This window comes from Amblyomma americanum, chromosome 1 (genome assembly GCF_052857255.1).
Source record: "Amblyomma americanum isolate KBUSLIRL-KWMA chromosome 1, ASM5285725v1, whole genome shotgun sequence".
In the NCBI taxonomy this organism is placed as follows: domain Eukaryota; kingdom Metazoa; phylum Arthropoda; class Arachnida; order Ixodida; family Ixodidae; genus Amblyomma; species Amblyomma americanum.
In genome coordinates, this window is record NC_135497.1 from 350,395,004 (window position 1) to 350,409,414 (window position 14,411).

Consider the following 14,411-nt stretch of genomic DNA (forward strand, 5'->3'; position numbering starts at 1 on the left):
AGGGTCCCACCTGTTGTAGTTGCTGACACGCTCGTAAAGGTTAATCCAGTCTTCGACGTCGGAGCCATCTGTGCCGGAAAACGTGCCGGGGTCGCGAGGTGGAGCCATGATGACGAAAGGAGGGGTAGTGGGGGTAGTGGGGCTCCTTGACCGGCCGGGTGGAGCCATGGTGGTAGTCCCGGCCTGACGAGTACTACGAAGCTGCGTGTTGTGCGTAGCGTAAAATCCGCACCTCCACCAAAGATGTTACGTGGTCCAGGCGGGAACGACGCTAGAACGCCCGGGCACAGCACACAGGTCAAGAGCACAAGGCGGCCCGCACAGAGCACCAGGCACAGAGCACCGAATCCCAGAGCACGCGCGCCTCCAAGAGTCTTCATTCATCTCTTCTTCTATCCGTTGCAATATCGATCGGAAATGAGAGCAAATAAGGCGGGCTCAAAGAGAAGCTAATTGACATTAGGAATCAGGAGCTTCGGCATAGTCAGCTTAATGATATTTAGGTCAGTATCTAAGGATAGAAGAGGGCAGAAAAAAATATACGATAAAACAGGCTTCGAATGTCACGACGTACCCTATTTAGGCAAGGCTTAATTTGGTGGCCTGCACCTCTGTTTCGGAGTGTACTGTAATCATTTGCGGTCTTACGTGAGACTACTCCTTGTAGGCATAGCGACATGAATAGTTCCCTTTATTTGCGAAGACAAGCTACGGAAACGGAGTCATTCGCTTTTAAAAGCTATTTATTTGGAGGCATTTTCGGTTCGTATGATACTATGTAAATGAAGTGATTACATCAGCGAAGGATAATTTGTGAACAGTCTTAAACATGAAAGAAAATTGTAATCCTAAAACGGTATACAGCTCCCTCCGCGTAATACTTTGAATACGTTCACTCAAGAAAAGACTGATCATTCAAGTCTAAACAGGCATCAGCATCTCGTAAATGCGCTGTTGATCATTGCAACAGAATTTAGAGCCTGGAGCCTTTATCAAATAAAGTGTACAGCCCAGAGCGTTGACCTCTAGGTCATGCTGTGCGGCTTGTATCGTCAGTGTTACAAATCTCTCGACAATGAGATAGACTCTCATCCTCGCCTGTCGAAAGCTTAAGATTTGGTTCAGTGCTACAAATCTCTGGTGTTTAGCGCTCGTAGAAGTGACTGCCTCTGATCGACTGATGCGTTCAAAGATTTAAATCCGTTTCTCCAATGAAATCTCATATGGGGCAATTTGGTAAAGCCTACAAATTTATGTGGCAGTAATTTTCGCTTCGCATTTCATATTCTCTCTTGAAGGACTTTAGGCCACTCTCACCATTTCCTCCATTCGCGATTTGATCAGTGATGAGCTCAAACTCCAACCTTGCCAGGTATGCCATCGCGGGTCATGTCAGTTCTTCTGTAATAGTTGTGTTCCAGGCATTTACCTACTGCTAACGGCCCCTGCCTGCTTCAGCATGCATATGAACAGACTTAATTACCTACATTCTCAGTACACCGAGAGCACCGGAACGTCTTCTTAAAAAATTTTTTCGTTCGGCGAAAATTTCTAAGGTATTAAATTCCAACGACCATAAAACTCGATTTTAAAACACCATCTCGAGAGACCCTTCTCATGTTCTAACCGTATTTTTCGACTCGTTACTGATATTTGCGATGCTTTAGGGTGCCACTGAGGCAAATTGAACCTAATTCTCGAGGCGTGGCTAGCAGCGCGAATTTTTCATTATAAAGGAGCCCACTTCTTCGTAGTAGATCCTTTGGCCAGAGTATGAATAAAGCTGCGCAAAAAAAAAAATCAGCCTAAAGCTAGCCTAAAAGCCAATGAAGCACACACGACTCAAGAAAGCAAAAAAAAGATTGAAATGAAGGGCAGGCGAGGAGGACCGTGCGAAAGTGTCCATCCTATACCGCACATGCCCGATCGTCTTGCCTGAGTACTACTCCGGGTCAGATATTGCAGGGCAAGGTGTTCCGCGGACCCTCCAAAAGGCTTGTGATGTCGGAAACCGCCCATGCGTTTAATGTATATCGTAGCCAATGGCGTAGATAGACGCATCACTACAGTGTGCTCAATTTGCTGTCTATGAACGCGAGCTCTGCGGATTTATAATCATCTAGACGGCGTGCAAAAGGCAGGCGATATTGAATTTGGCGCAGATGCCTCGCGTATTCAATGACTTCGCTGCGACGACTTGTGGATTGCAGAGATAATACCCTCCTTTGAGTGTGTTATCTGTGACTGCACTGCTTTAGTGATGTCATCGACAGAGAGCCATCGGCGCGCGCTGAGGAGGGCACCGACATGGGCGTGCTGCGAAGCAGTCTTTTTATTTGGTGCTGAAGCCCTCATGGTAAGGGGTAACGTCGCGCAGCATTGTCCAAACTGCGCAGGATCCTTTGTAGCGCGATATACCGGCCCAACTCGACCACTAGAGCAGCGGAAAGCCTGTAGGTGAATTTGAGACAGGAGCTGTCAGCAGCCAGGCGGCACATGTGAAATAGCACTGATCTACTTCTACACTTGAAAGAAGGCTCGTGACAATTTCACGTTTGACTTCTCTGCATACCTTTTCTTGTTTTAAAGCTGCTTTCTTAGAACTGATTCCGAAGGCTGTGTGGAAAAGTAGCTTTTTGGCGTTATCGAATGTCACTGCCAGTGGCTAGAAATAGGCGGCGCTACAGTGTGTTTAATTTGCTGTCTGTAGTGACGAAATTTTAGCATTGTACGATTTTAAATTTCAACAAAAGGGTGTGGCATTCTCTTGTGTTTCGACTATTAAATTGCCAATTTGGCGTGTACTATCAAGAAAATTTTGCAAAATCTAATATTACTTAGGCAATTGAGCTCATTTTTAGCAGTTATCAGCACAGAAAATTTTCATATGTTGTTGCTGCTTGATTGAGAGCAACAAAGCGAACAAAATGCATGAGCGCATTGGGATTCAAACATGTTTTCTACATGTTTACAAAATGCCGTAATGTTACCATTTAATAGTCTTTTGAGACATCTGATAGGCAAATGCGTCACTTTTAATGAGGTAAATTTGCAATTAAAATGCAAATTTTAACACAAAATAGAACGTTTCGAAAAAAAAAATTGCTCCAAAGTACCGCCTTCACCATACAGGCGGTTCACGGTGGCCCGGAAGCGGGAGCGACCTGCGTAAAAAATAAAAAAATAAAATAGCATGAGACGAAATAAGGAGGGAAACAACCACTGCAAAATATTTCTTGGAAGCCCAGTTTACAACTTTCAGTTGTTTCATGGCTCTAGCTTCTTGCCAAAATGTTTCTGGCCTCCATAATTACTGCAGCGGTGAGATGACTGAAGCACATTGATACACATCCTGAAACACGCCCCCCGTTGCCGTGGTGGCTTACTGGTTATGGTGCTCGGCTCCTGATCCGAATGACGCGCGCTCAATTCCGGCCGCGGTGGTCGCATTCGATGGAGACGAAGTGCCAGAGGCTCATTAACTGTGTATTGTCAGTGCATGTTAAACAACCCAAGGGCGTCGAAATTATGCGCAGCCCTACACTACAGTGTTTGTAGGAAAGAGACTGCTTATAGGTAACGTAAATCCTCAGCGACAAGAGGACACGAAGGCCCGTGGAAACGCAGACAGTCACGTGACAGAGATGCTTGTGGCGTCGTCCGTTATTTTAAAACCTAAATCCGACGTGTAGCTCTCTCATCATGTTTCAGCTAAATGTCTCTCTTATTTGGTGAAGACTATTTGGTGTTCAGACTAGATACGCACTTTATATTACTCTTTCGTCGACAGCGCAGTACTTTGCAAAAGACAGCCTTCTTTTAGAGTTTAAGATTATCGATACCGGAGGCATTGTACGAATCATCCGAAAACGGCAAATTCTAGCTGATATAGTTTTAGCGGGTCTTGGAGCTAGTACTTCATGGTACAAGTTCTTGAAGAATACGAGCAGGGCCATTTCGCCATTGTGGGCACCAGTGACAACTCAAGATTGCGTCTTTCTACGCATTAAATGCAAGGAGCCTCACGACTCGAGTTTAAAGTGAGAAAAAAAATGCAGTTAGAACTGTGACTGAACAGCGCTCTTTTCACTCTGTCTGTCGTCGTCCCTTCTTGTGGTTCGCGCTGCAACACATGTCGCATACAGCAAGCCCCGTTATTGATAAGTGCTTATCAGTGCGAGGTTGTAGCGAGGATGTGATCGCTCCTGCTGATGTGATCCGCAGTTTCTTCCTCCTTCTGTACTTCTCGTTGGCACATTCTTGCGAATAGTGCAGATTATCGTCTGTATTGCCGAAGAGTATGCAATATTAGTAATTAGCTTTATACACAGCTCTATGCGGGCTTCCCAAAGAATATTAAAATTTTTGTAAGCTTGAACAAATAATGACATTGATATGCTTATGCAGTGATTTGCGTTTTCGCAAATTTTTGCACTCAGGCTGTTTTCGGGCCGATGTGCATTTGGGATACTCAAGCAATAGTGCAGTATGATACCGTGTATACTGAGCTGTGTGAGCAAGGGGAACGAATGGAGAGTATTGTACGATTATATTCATTTCATTTTAGATCCTCATTTTTCTGCAGTGTTGTACATAACCTGAGCACGTAAACTGTTAGCTAAAACGCCTCCAAACAGGGTCCTTAGGTAGCTAGTAGTAATCAGCCTGACTGCTATTTGTCAACTCAAACTGTCCGCATTCAAAAGTCTATTTCAGTGCAAAGCTGCGAGTTCAGATCCAAAATTCACATCGACTAATTCTGTAATGAGAAGTAATACAGCCACAGAGGCCGCGACCTCGCTCAATTCATTCCACAATCTGCGTGCAGAGTAAATAAAGATTGCAGTTAATAATTAGAAACAAATCGCGCCGAGTATTTCTTTCCCGCAGCCCAGTTTATCTATAAGCCTCACAAAATATTATGCTCAATTAATTTGAGAATTAGACCATATACGCGCTATTCAGCGCCGAGTGGAACGGCGCTACACACGGGCCAGATGCTTAAGGGGCCTCAAAGTGGCGCGATGTCTGTAGAGCAAAATCAAGGGACAAATACACTGGCTGGCGGAAGAAAAGCGCTGGAAGTCTTATTACTCTCTGGATCCCCGAAAGACTATCTACCTCTTTTGGCAGATGGTGCGGGGGCTTGGAACGCTTCCACAGCATCGAATCCCATTCTACGCGTTAGCGCCGCACCAAGCCCATCGCCAGTTTGATGTAGCAACTGGTTTCTGCAGAATTATTGCGGGTGCAATGAAAACCTCGAGTTGCCAGTATGTTCCTCCTGCATCACGAACATCAGCGATGGATGTTATCTTTACTGCTGAGGAACTCAGCGCTACCCTTGCTAAGCCGTGAGTGGCTGTTTGTCTTCACCAGGGCCAGAGGGGTTCGATTGCCAGTGCCGTCTGAGACAACCTGTTTCCTAATGGCTCAAGGATTTCCCCCGCATAGTGCTCGGCTCTTCCTAGTTGAAATGCTTGGGACAAGAGTCGTGGAACAAACCATTGCATTGATGGGCCAGTGATTTGTTAGGCCGTAAAACAAACCAAAATCCGCCTTATGCGATAAAAGCCCACTTCAAACCGAAGCCTTGGCCTTGAGATAGAGCATCCGGCTCGAATTCAGGAGGTGCCGGATTCGATCCCCAGTGACTCCGGACATCCACCCGTTTTCTATTTGGTGGAAGAACCGTAGCGGTAGCCTAATGGTTGGCCATCCGCCTGGCATGCGAGAGGTGCGGGGTTCGAACCCCTGTGGCGCTGGATGCCCACCGGTGATACTATGAGTACAACCTTCCCCTGAACTGGTGCTCGGCTCAATTAGGGTGTAATGTTTGGGAAATGGGTCTTTGACCCCAATTTGGGCCTGATTGCATCACCTATACTGCGCTGTGTCACCTTGGCGACGACGCGCGACGAGAGGTACTCAACCTTTACAATCATTCATGGCCCAACGGTGGTGCTGGTCTCCAGTGGAAATCCAGTCGGCTGATACCGCTACTAAAACTACGGAAATCCGATATTGAGCTCACATCTTTGGCCTAACGTCACTGATCTTCTGTCCCCAGATTAGCAAAATAAACGCCAGAAGCACACGTGCTTGGCAGGTTTTTCTTCATGTCAAAGGTGCTTACGATAACCTGACACATTAATCCACTCTTGATGTGCAATGGCCTGTTTGAATTTGTGGCCAGAGTGTTCAGGTGGATCAAAAGGTATTCGACCAAAAGGCCATTTTTATTATGTGTGAAGTTGTTCCGACACCTGTTCATTACACCCCCCAGGGCGTGCCCCAGGGCGGAGTTCTTAGCCCTACATTGTTTAAGCTGACACTTATATCACTCCCAGAGAACCTACCAAATACCGTCCATATTTCTATGTGTACCGATGACGTCTGCATCTCAGCCTCCACTCTGACGCTTCTGAAGGTGCGACCAAGACTTCAGCGAGTTGAAACCACAACTTCCTGCTGTCTCCGAGAGCATGGTCTTAGCATTTCAGACGTGAAGCGCGCGTTATATAGAGTGGCATATACACGCAAATGAATCACTCAATATCCTCTAACTATCGACAGCCCACCCATTGCCTATTGAACTTCTCATTGCTGTTTAGGGGTTATCATTGACAGCACAGGAGTTTATCATGCAGCCCGCATTGCAGTGTGAGCGAATCTCTATCCATCCTCTACTGAGATTTCTGTCCGTGAAATCATTGGGCTTTTCGGTTCAGGCAATGCTGCAGCTGCACGGAGCACTTTTCTTGGGATTTTTGCGGTATAATACTGCCGTGCTATTGAACACACACAAGACAAATTTGCGTGCCCTCTGGACTGTAAAGGTCAGCCTCTTCACACACGCCTGGGTATCCCTCGCAGCTTACCAACAGTTCAACTATTGCTATCGACAAGGGCGACCCACTTTCGACGCGTATAACATTTGACACCCTGCTGATACACGCACTTAAAGTAGCAAGGATTCCTCAACGTCATTTCGTTTCAGTTACGGTACTGAGCCCATATGCAGCGTTTTGTAATGTAATAGAAGCCCACCAATTGTCCATCTCGTCACAGTTAATCCCGGCCGCACGGCCTTCCACTGCGGTGTGGTGTCCGGGGGAGTCATGTATGCGCCTTGCAATTCATAGGATAGCGAAGAAAACGAAGTTATCGACTCCGATCCTTAAGCAGCTGACACACTACCTATTCCATGCCAAATATGACCGCACGCATGTACATACACCTCGCTCGGTCTCATCTACTATTTCAGTTTGCGCCGTGGTCATTCCTAGAAAACAGGCCAGTATTAACCAACTAGTTTCTTATTGGACAACATCAACAGGGTCTGAATGGTCCACTCTTCATATAGCTGCGCTGTACATCGGTGCATAAACACTCCAGAAATGAGCTGTGTTCTGCGATTCAAAAGCTGTCTGCAATGTCTCAATTCTGCTTTCCTCAATTTCGATCACGAGAAAACCACAGCGGAGATGAGACGTCTTCAACGCCAGGCACTGGAAGAAGGTCATGACGTCATCTTTCAGTAGCTATCAGGACAAGTGGAATCGTCAGGAAATGACGCAGCTGAGGCTAGGGCTCCATTGGCCCACGGCAGTACCAACATTCTCCGGATACCACTGACAAGAGCCGACACAGCGTGACATCTGAGAGTGCTTGGCCGGAGTGAGATTTCAGCGTCATGGTCTTCCGCTGCAAACTATACATGCCGTTTGCTCTGCCTCGACCGCATACTTCAACTAAATCCTCCTGCCGGCCTCTCCCGCAGCGATGCTACACTTTTGTGTCGCCTTAGGCTGGGAGTGCCATTTACAAATGCCTACTCCTACTTAATCGCAAGGCAGGCTTTCGTGCCTGTGAGAACAACTGGCACGATATTACAATTGAGCACCGACTTTGTGAGTGTCCCCGGTTTGAACGTGAGCGTGTCCTCCTTGCTGGAACGCTCCTGCGCTTTGATCCTCGGCCCCTTACATCCTCTGCCCTTGGACTAAACCTTCATCGCAGAGAACAGCTGTGAAGGCGCATTTCAAGTTCTTGAAATACACAGGACTGAGTTCAGGGTTGGAAACTTCCAGTCTCTGTGTCTCCTGTTAATAATTGAATACGGACACGTGAAAAAGTGATCTCACTTTCCCTTTTCCCCTTTCGATCTCTCCCTCTGTGCCCCTTCCCGCATGTAGTGTAGTATACTGGGCGTCACCTAGTACACCTCGCTGCTTTCCGTTCATGTCCCTCTATCTTTTTCAAAGATAGTGCACATACTCAATGCCACTCGGCAATCTCATCGGCCTCCGAAGAAACTGAAATGCAAAATCGCGAATCACAATGGTTACGAAGAATTTTTTATCTTCACCTTAAATTCTTGAGACAACAGCTCTCAGTCGATGTCAACTGTTGATTGCTGACTTCTCCACACATATGTTAAAAAACGGTATCCGTGAGGACGACAGTTCCTAAAGCTGCTCATTCTTGATACCGCTGCAGCAAACACGACGGAGGCTGTCATCCACCAAAATCTAACGCCGTCTTGCGATATGTTTCCCTTAATTATACCCGGCATACTATATTTAAATTTCGACATGTAGCGCGAACGACGAGATTCTGGTCATTTACACACTTTTCGCGTAGTAAAGCACGACACTACAATGAACCTACACTCTAACAGACGATTAAGGGCCCATACGTGACTCTGGATTGAACGTAAACACAATTCAGCATACACTAGAGCCTACAACAGAATATAACCGACCAGAACACAAAAATGTGCTCCACATTGTTGAATCTTTCCGCGCTTCAGTGGGTTTGAGAAGGAAATACATGTTTCATACTTTCTTTGGCCCTGCTCCCTCATAGATTCTTACTAAAGTGACAGCCAGTAATACTAAATGGGCAGCTGTGAAGAAAAGCGAGAAGCGCTCCCCAGAAAGCCACAAGTAGGTCTAAGTACAAGTAACACCGGCTACTAGAGACAAGAAAGCAAGCAAACGTCATCCTACTGAGACCAAAAGGTTCAAAATATACTTGAGTTTTGCTTTTCTATAGTGCTTATACCTAAGCAAATTACATTCTACTGTGAAAAATGAATCTAGGTCTTTAAAGGCAGGCAAAAAGAACCCGGGGTCTTCGCTGTCGGCTATTCAGACGAAGAAGATACTCGAAACTGCGGTTCACAACGTGGTGGTGAAGCCGGCTAGTCAAACCTGGTTAAAATGTAGCACATGGGTCTGGCGCTTTTGCAACTGTTAGCATAATGTGAGGAAGCCACTGGCGCTGATGGGCCACCAGCATGAGTGGAAGAGTTCTCATTTGTTCTCTCTCGTATTTTTTCGGCTGTAAGTTTAAGGTCGTTATCAGAAGTGTGCAGGCGCCTGCGAGATGCCACTTACATAAGTGGGCGGGGAAAAGCAGCCGAGATCACCGTGCGCCAAGTCCCGCTGGCCCTTTCCGCCACTATCTCCCCACTGGAGCACTGCCAGCACCTTGGCAGTGGCGGCGGTGACGGAGGCGGTGCACGTCCAACCGACAACGCCTTCCGCGTAGGGGGACAGGCGGGTGGCCCAAAACAGACGTCGCTCTCCACGTATGCCGGGGAGCAGAGCCTGGGCGGTTGGCTGCAACAGGCACATTAATAGACGAAGTCCACTCAAGGATTTCCGAAGAGAAATGCAAAGCAATATCGGTATACCCGACAGCCGCGTGCTGAGAAAAGATTTGTCACTTATTACGCGCCCAAAAGAAGGGTCTACGCAGTCACAATTTTATTTGAGAAGAAGGTCCAGGTGGACAAAACATTAAAACTGGAATAACATAGGTAAGAATAACGATTAATAGTTGTACAGTATTATTAACTGCGCTACTGGGTAGATTTCCTTCGGCATGACTCCTTAATGATGGGAGTAGATCGAACGGCTTTATCATTAAGTGCTTTTGGCCGTAGTAGATGCAGCGGAGTGCCCATGTTTAACACTCTCGCAAGAAAAATTAGGAAAACCTACCCCGTACTGATAAAATTTGTCTTCTAAATCAGGAACTAACGAAGCGAAATAAAATTTGCTGACATGTCCCAAAGCAGTTTCATATTCACTATTCCATAATTGTTCACACCTGAGGGACATCGCTTTGCACATTATTTTGCTGTTGAGCTATTAACGGTTGTCACTTATCCCTTATCGTTTCTTTATTTATAACTGACTGATTTCGTTGTCATCATTCTTCTTGTGCCAGACTAATCGGAGCATATTCTCTGTCTTTGTACGAAATTACTCGTCCTAGGCGACACCTCTGAGCGATGTCATGTTTTTCATGTTCAAAATTTAGAACGTCAGAGTTGTCGGCACTATAAAATTTCTTTTCGTCCGCCACTTTAAAATGGTGCTTAAAATTTTCTTCAGGTACACACATTCCTAGTCTGGTTCTCCGATGGCATGCGCAGCGCTGGCTTTAATTCTCTCCACAACAAACGTCAACGGCACCTGACTCTTCTCAGATGTGTACATAACCTGTTGCAACTGTCCCGCTAGCCCCTTAAAACATAACTGGTGGCTCCGTCGGTTATTGATCGGGTTGCATGTCGGCATCACCCATAATAATATTAGAATAGACACAGGAAGATAGGCATTTGCAAAAGTGCGCCGCAAGCGCTGCCTGCAAGGATTCCGAGGGATGCGATGACCACAAATAGGAGTGCCTGAGTTGTCTCCAGCAGAGGGAAGTAGTGCAGGCCAGACAACGCACACCCCCCAAGCGGAAATTCAACGTTCAAAACACTGCCCACAATACTGCCGCCAAACTTCGAGTACGTTGAACTGGATCTTCTGTACAACAGCCTTGCGTTTCAGGGACAAAACACCATATATCTGGTTGCACTGGCTGTTCCGTGTCGATCAGCGAATTTGGTTCCCCATACCAAGATGTGTAGTTTCTGCGAGCCCATCAGAACCCATCAGAAATTCTCCCAGCCATTTCCACCCTTCAGAAGCCAGGACCCACCGGAAGCACACGCCGCATCACAACAAAATGCCACGACGAAGCAAATTTAAAGATGGTATGGGACGCGATCAATATAAAAGCGAGTGGAAAACTAAATGTTAAATCAATGCTTCTAGAGCAGATTTGTCGCATCGCATTGCATCACCACGCATTATATTTTGTTACACGGATATTGTAGAACCGGAGCCATTACAACAAAACTTCATTTTTCTAACGTCTCAGAACTATTTCAAGTACCTCACAGACCACCCACTAAATGACTGCACTTCTAAGTTTGAACCTTGAAATAATGTCACCAAAATATTAGAAGAAAGCGAGTGATTTTCGATGCTGGTTTCTTCCCATCAAAACTAGCAGCGTTTTAATTACTGTTGAACCTGGTTAGACAGCGAAAGCTATGGTGTATCGGGCAACTAGACGCGGCTTGGCTTTTGTAACTTAGTCTGCGTTCCGGATACTGGATAGGCAACGGGTGCTCAGGCAGCTAAAAGATAAATTAATGGGTTTTCGCGAGATGTTGACCACTCAATGAACGCTGTGGCCTATTGCTGAAGTGCCGCGCGTCTGCCACGTTGTTGTCACTGCTAATGAACGCAGGCCACATCTCTCTCTTACCACGGCCACGTACATCATAGCGCAATTGAGGTGTCCACTGACCCAGAGAGCCAGTTACGCGCTCTTCCTTTCCTCAAAATCACCGCAGTCTATATCGCTGTCAACGCCTTCGCCAATGAACACAATGAACGCCGACATCCTACAGATTAACTTCCGCCTTTCTGCTACAACATTATCAATGGTGGTGGTAGTGGTTTTATTTAATATAATAGTAAAAAGGAAGGAAAAGATTTTTGCTAACCCCGGCATCTGCCATCGATGCACCATCGATGATCGATGATCGAAGCACCTGAGCTGGGGCAGCGGAAATAAAGGACAGCAGTGTCAACGCATGCAGCGCGCATCTCTCACTATCGCCACGTAGCTTAAAGCGCGACTGAGGTGTCCACTGAGCCAGGTGGCAGGTGTGCGCCTTTCTTTGCTAATCGAAGAGTCTGTATCGATTGCAAGGCTATGATTCAAGCGTTGGTACAAGAGCGCGGTGACGACGGCTGCACGCGCAGCTAGAGCGCAGTCATGTCATGGCGGTCACGTGTAACAGCTCGGAGGCAGCGGCACACTCTAACCCTCCTCTCCCGCTCCTCGGTTCAATGCCATATGAAACAAAAGCCGAACAAACTACAGAAGGCAGTAGTAAAGCTTGCGCTTTAATACTCACCGGAGTACCCTTCGATGTGAAAGTACCGCGGTGGTGTATGGGTGGACGGCTCACGGCTCTGACAGGCTGGGCGCTCTCCCGGACATGCAGCCGCCGTGGACATCGATGTGGAGCTCGAGAGCAGTGGCCGGCATCACCTGCCTGTCCACCGCGTTTGCTGCCGCAGGGTCCGCCCGAGACGGCTAGGCCGCGGTAGAGCTCGGAGAGCGGTGGCCGCCCAGGTGACCACCTTGCAGAGTCAATGTTGCGACCGCAGTCCCCGGGGCAGGAGCCCAGTCCTCGCTCGGTGGCGCCAGGACAACACGGAGGAGACGAGAGGCGCGGCGAAGAAGGCGACGATCCGTCTGAAGGACCAGGCGGAGCTGACTTCAGAGAGGCACTGTGCATGGCTACGTGTCGCGCAGAAAGGAACGCTAGGTGTGGTGCCTACGTGCGAATCGTCGAATACTGAATGAGGAAGGCGCAACTCGTGCGCTCGAGCGCTTCTGCTTGTTGTACTGCCTTCTCTTCTTCGTGGCGCTTTGCGCAAGGTGCAGCTCTGGCAGGAATTAGCGGCGCTCAAACGAGCGAATTGCTAACAAAGAGACGCGCCTACGGTCGAGAATATAGTGTAAAACAGAGAAGGCATTTTTAGAGGCTCTCTAAACTAGAAAGTCTGCCTATTTTATGAAGTTTCTATCGAGCAGGTAACATTAACACCTCAAAAAGCTCTCCCGGAAGCTGATATGCGTACAAATCGTAGACTTTGGAGCCTTATTGTTGTCGTTAGAAGAATGTTCTTGTTGTCGTGTCCTCGAGGTTTCTCGGATTGGTGTGAAGGTAGATGGTTCCCTAAGGAGAAAAAATAAATCCTGATTTGATTGCAAAGAGAGAACAACGCTAAAATAACTTATAATAAGCTAGTGCTCGTTGTTCGCACAAAGTAGAGACCACGCACATTGAACCACAAGCGCGTACAGAGCGGTCAGTGCTGGAAGTCAGAGAATGGCGGGAGGTCAGCCTAGTGTCATATCATGGTTGGCTACGCTGCTCTAGACGGGCGCAAAAACAGAATTTTTTACTGCTTATTGCGTAAATTGCGAAATTCAGTGATAATAGCGGGTCGTCGTACAACATCGTAATCCGTAGCTCGCAATATCCGTCTGCGATCTGCGGTGCGAGTACGACGCTTGTTCGCAACATCCTTTTCTTGCATGTCCAAGAGGAAAATGGCGACATGCACGCGCTTCTTCCAAGGCTGCCAGCCTATGCACTGGCACTGGTCACATTGGGGGTTTAACCTAAACACTTTTGACTAAGGTCTAACATCGTTCCCGCTTCGAGTTGTTGAGCGATTCCGTTTCGCTCTAACATTTGCTAGCCGTCCCAATTAGCGTACTTTCAAGTCCGATTGCTTCACATAGTCCGTGGTCCCGAGTTCGATTTTCGGGCCCGGATGAATTTTTCACCAACTGCAAAGCTTCTGTGAAAGACTTACATAGTTTTTTTCTTTGCCGCTGTTTTATTCCGGTGGGCGGTTTGCAATGAGTCGATCAATGTCTGTACTGCAAAAGGGTATTAGTCTGGGATAGTCGGTATATTTCGCAGGAAAATGTACAGTTTTTGCGGTAATACCTTATGTACGTAAGGTATCGCACAACGTGAAAAAGATAGCCGGGAAAGCCGGTGTAATAATAATTGGTTTTTGGGGAAAGGAAATGGCGCAGTATCTGTCTCATATATCGTTGGACACCTGAACCGCGCCGTAAGGGAAGGGATAAAGGAGGGAGTGAAAGAAGAAAGAAGAGGTGCCGTAGTGGAGGGCTCCGGAATAATTCCGACCACCTGGGGATCTTTAACGTGCACTGACATCGCACAACACACGGGCGCCTTAGCGTTTTTTCTCCATAAAAACGCAGTCGCCGCGGTCGGGTACGAACCCGGGAACTCCTGATCAGTTGTCGAGCGCCCTAACCACTGAGCCTCCGCGGCGGGTGGAAATCCGGTCTACGAGTCGCTTTTCCGCTCCTAACAAATGGCAGCATCTTTGCAAGAAAATCATCTGTGAAAGACCGCCACCTGCCGATTGTGAGAAGAACCATGATTTCTGTTGTGTGCCATGCCGAAAAAATGTAGTGTACAAAATTACTTC

General features: G+C 47.2%; 1 protein-coding gene across 1 annotated transcript; it reads right to left on the minus strand.

Annotated features, from left to right (window-relative positions):
- Positions 1–2,627: 2,627 nt before the first annotated feature.
- On the minus strand, positions 2,628–12,668 carry LOC144100327 (uncharacterized). Its single transcript, XM_077633305.1, has 3 exons — positions 12,281–12,668; positions 9,405–9,629; positions 2,628–3,164 (listed from the first exon to the last, which is right to left on the minus strand). Exons 1-3 carry the CDS (start codon positions 12,665–12,667, stop codon positions 3,138–3,140), a joined length of 639 nt encoding a protein of 212 aa, XP_077489431.1. The 5' UTR covers position 12,668; the 3' UTR covers positions 2,628–3,137.
- Positions 12,669–14,411: the final 1,743 nt, after the last annotated feature.

What these genes read in the sequence shown, in the direction of transcription:
- LOC144100327 (XM_077633305.1), bottom strand. Translation starts at nt 12,667, where the DNA reads ATGCACAGTGCCTCTCTGAAGTCAGCTCCGCCTGGTCCTTCAGACGGA. An exon ending in TCACATCGAAGGGTACTCCG is followed by an intron (nt 9,630 to 12,280) that starts GTGAGTATTAAA and finishes TGCCTGTTGCAG; the next exon opens with CCAACCGCCCAGGCTCTGCT. An exon ending in GCTTTTCCCCGCCCACTTAT is followed by an intron (nt 3,165 to 9,404) that starts GTAAGTGGCATC and finishes TTTTTTACGCAG; the next exon opens with GTCGCTCCCGCTTCCGGGCC.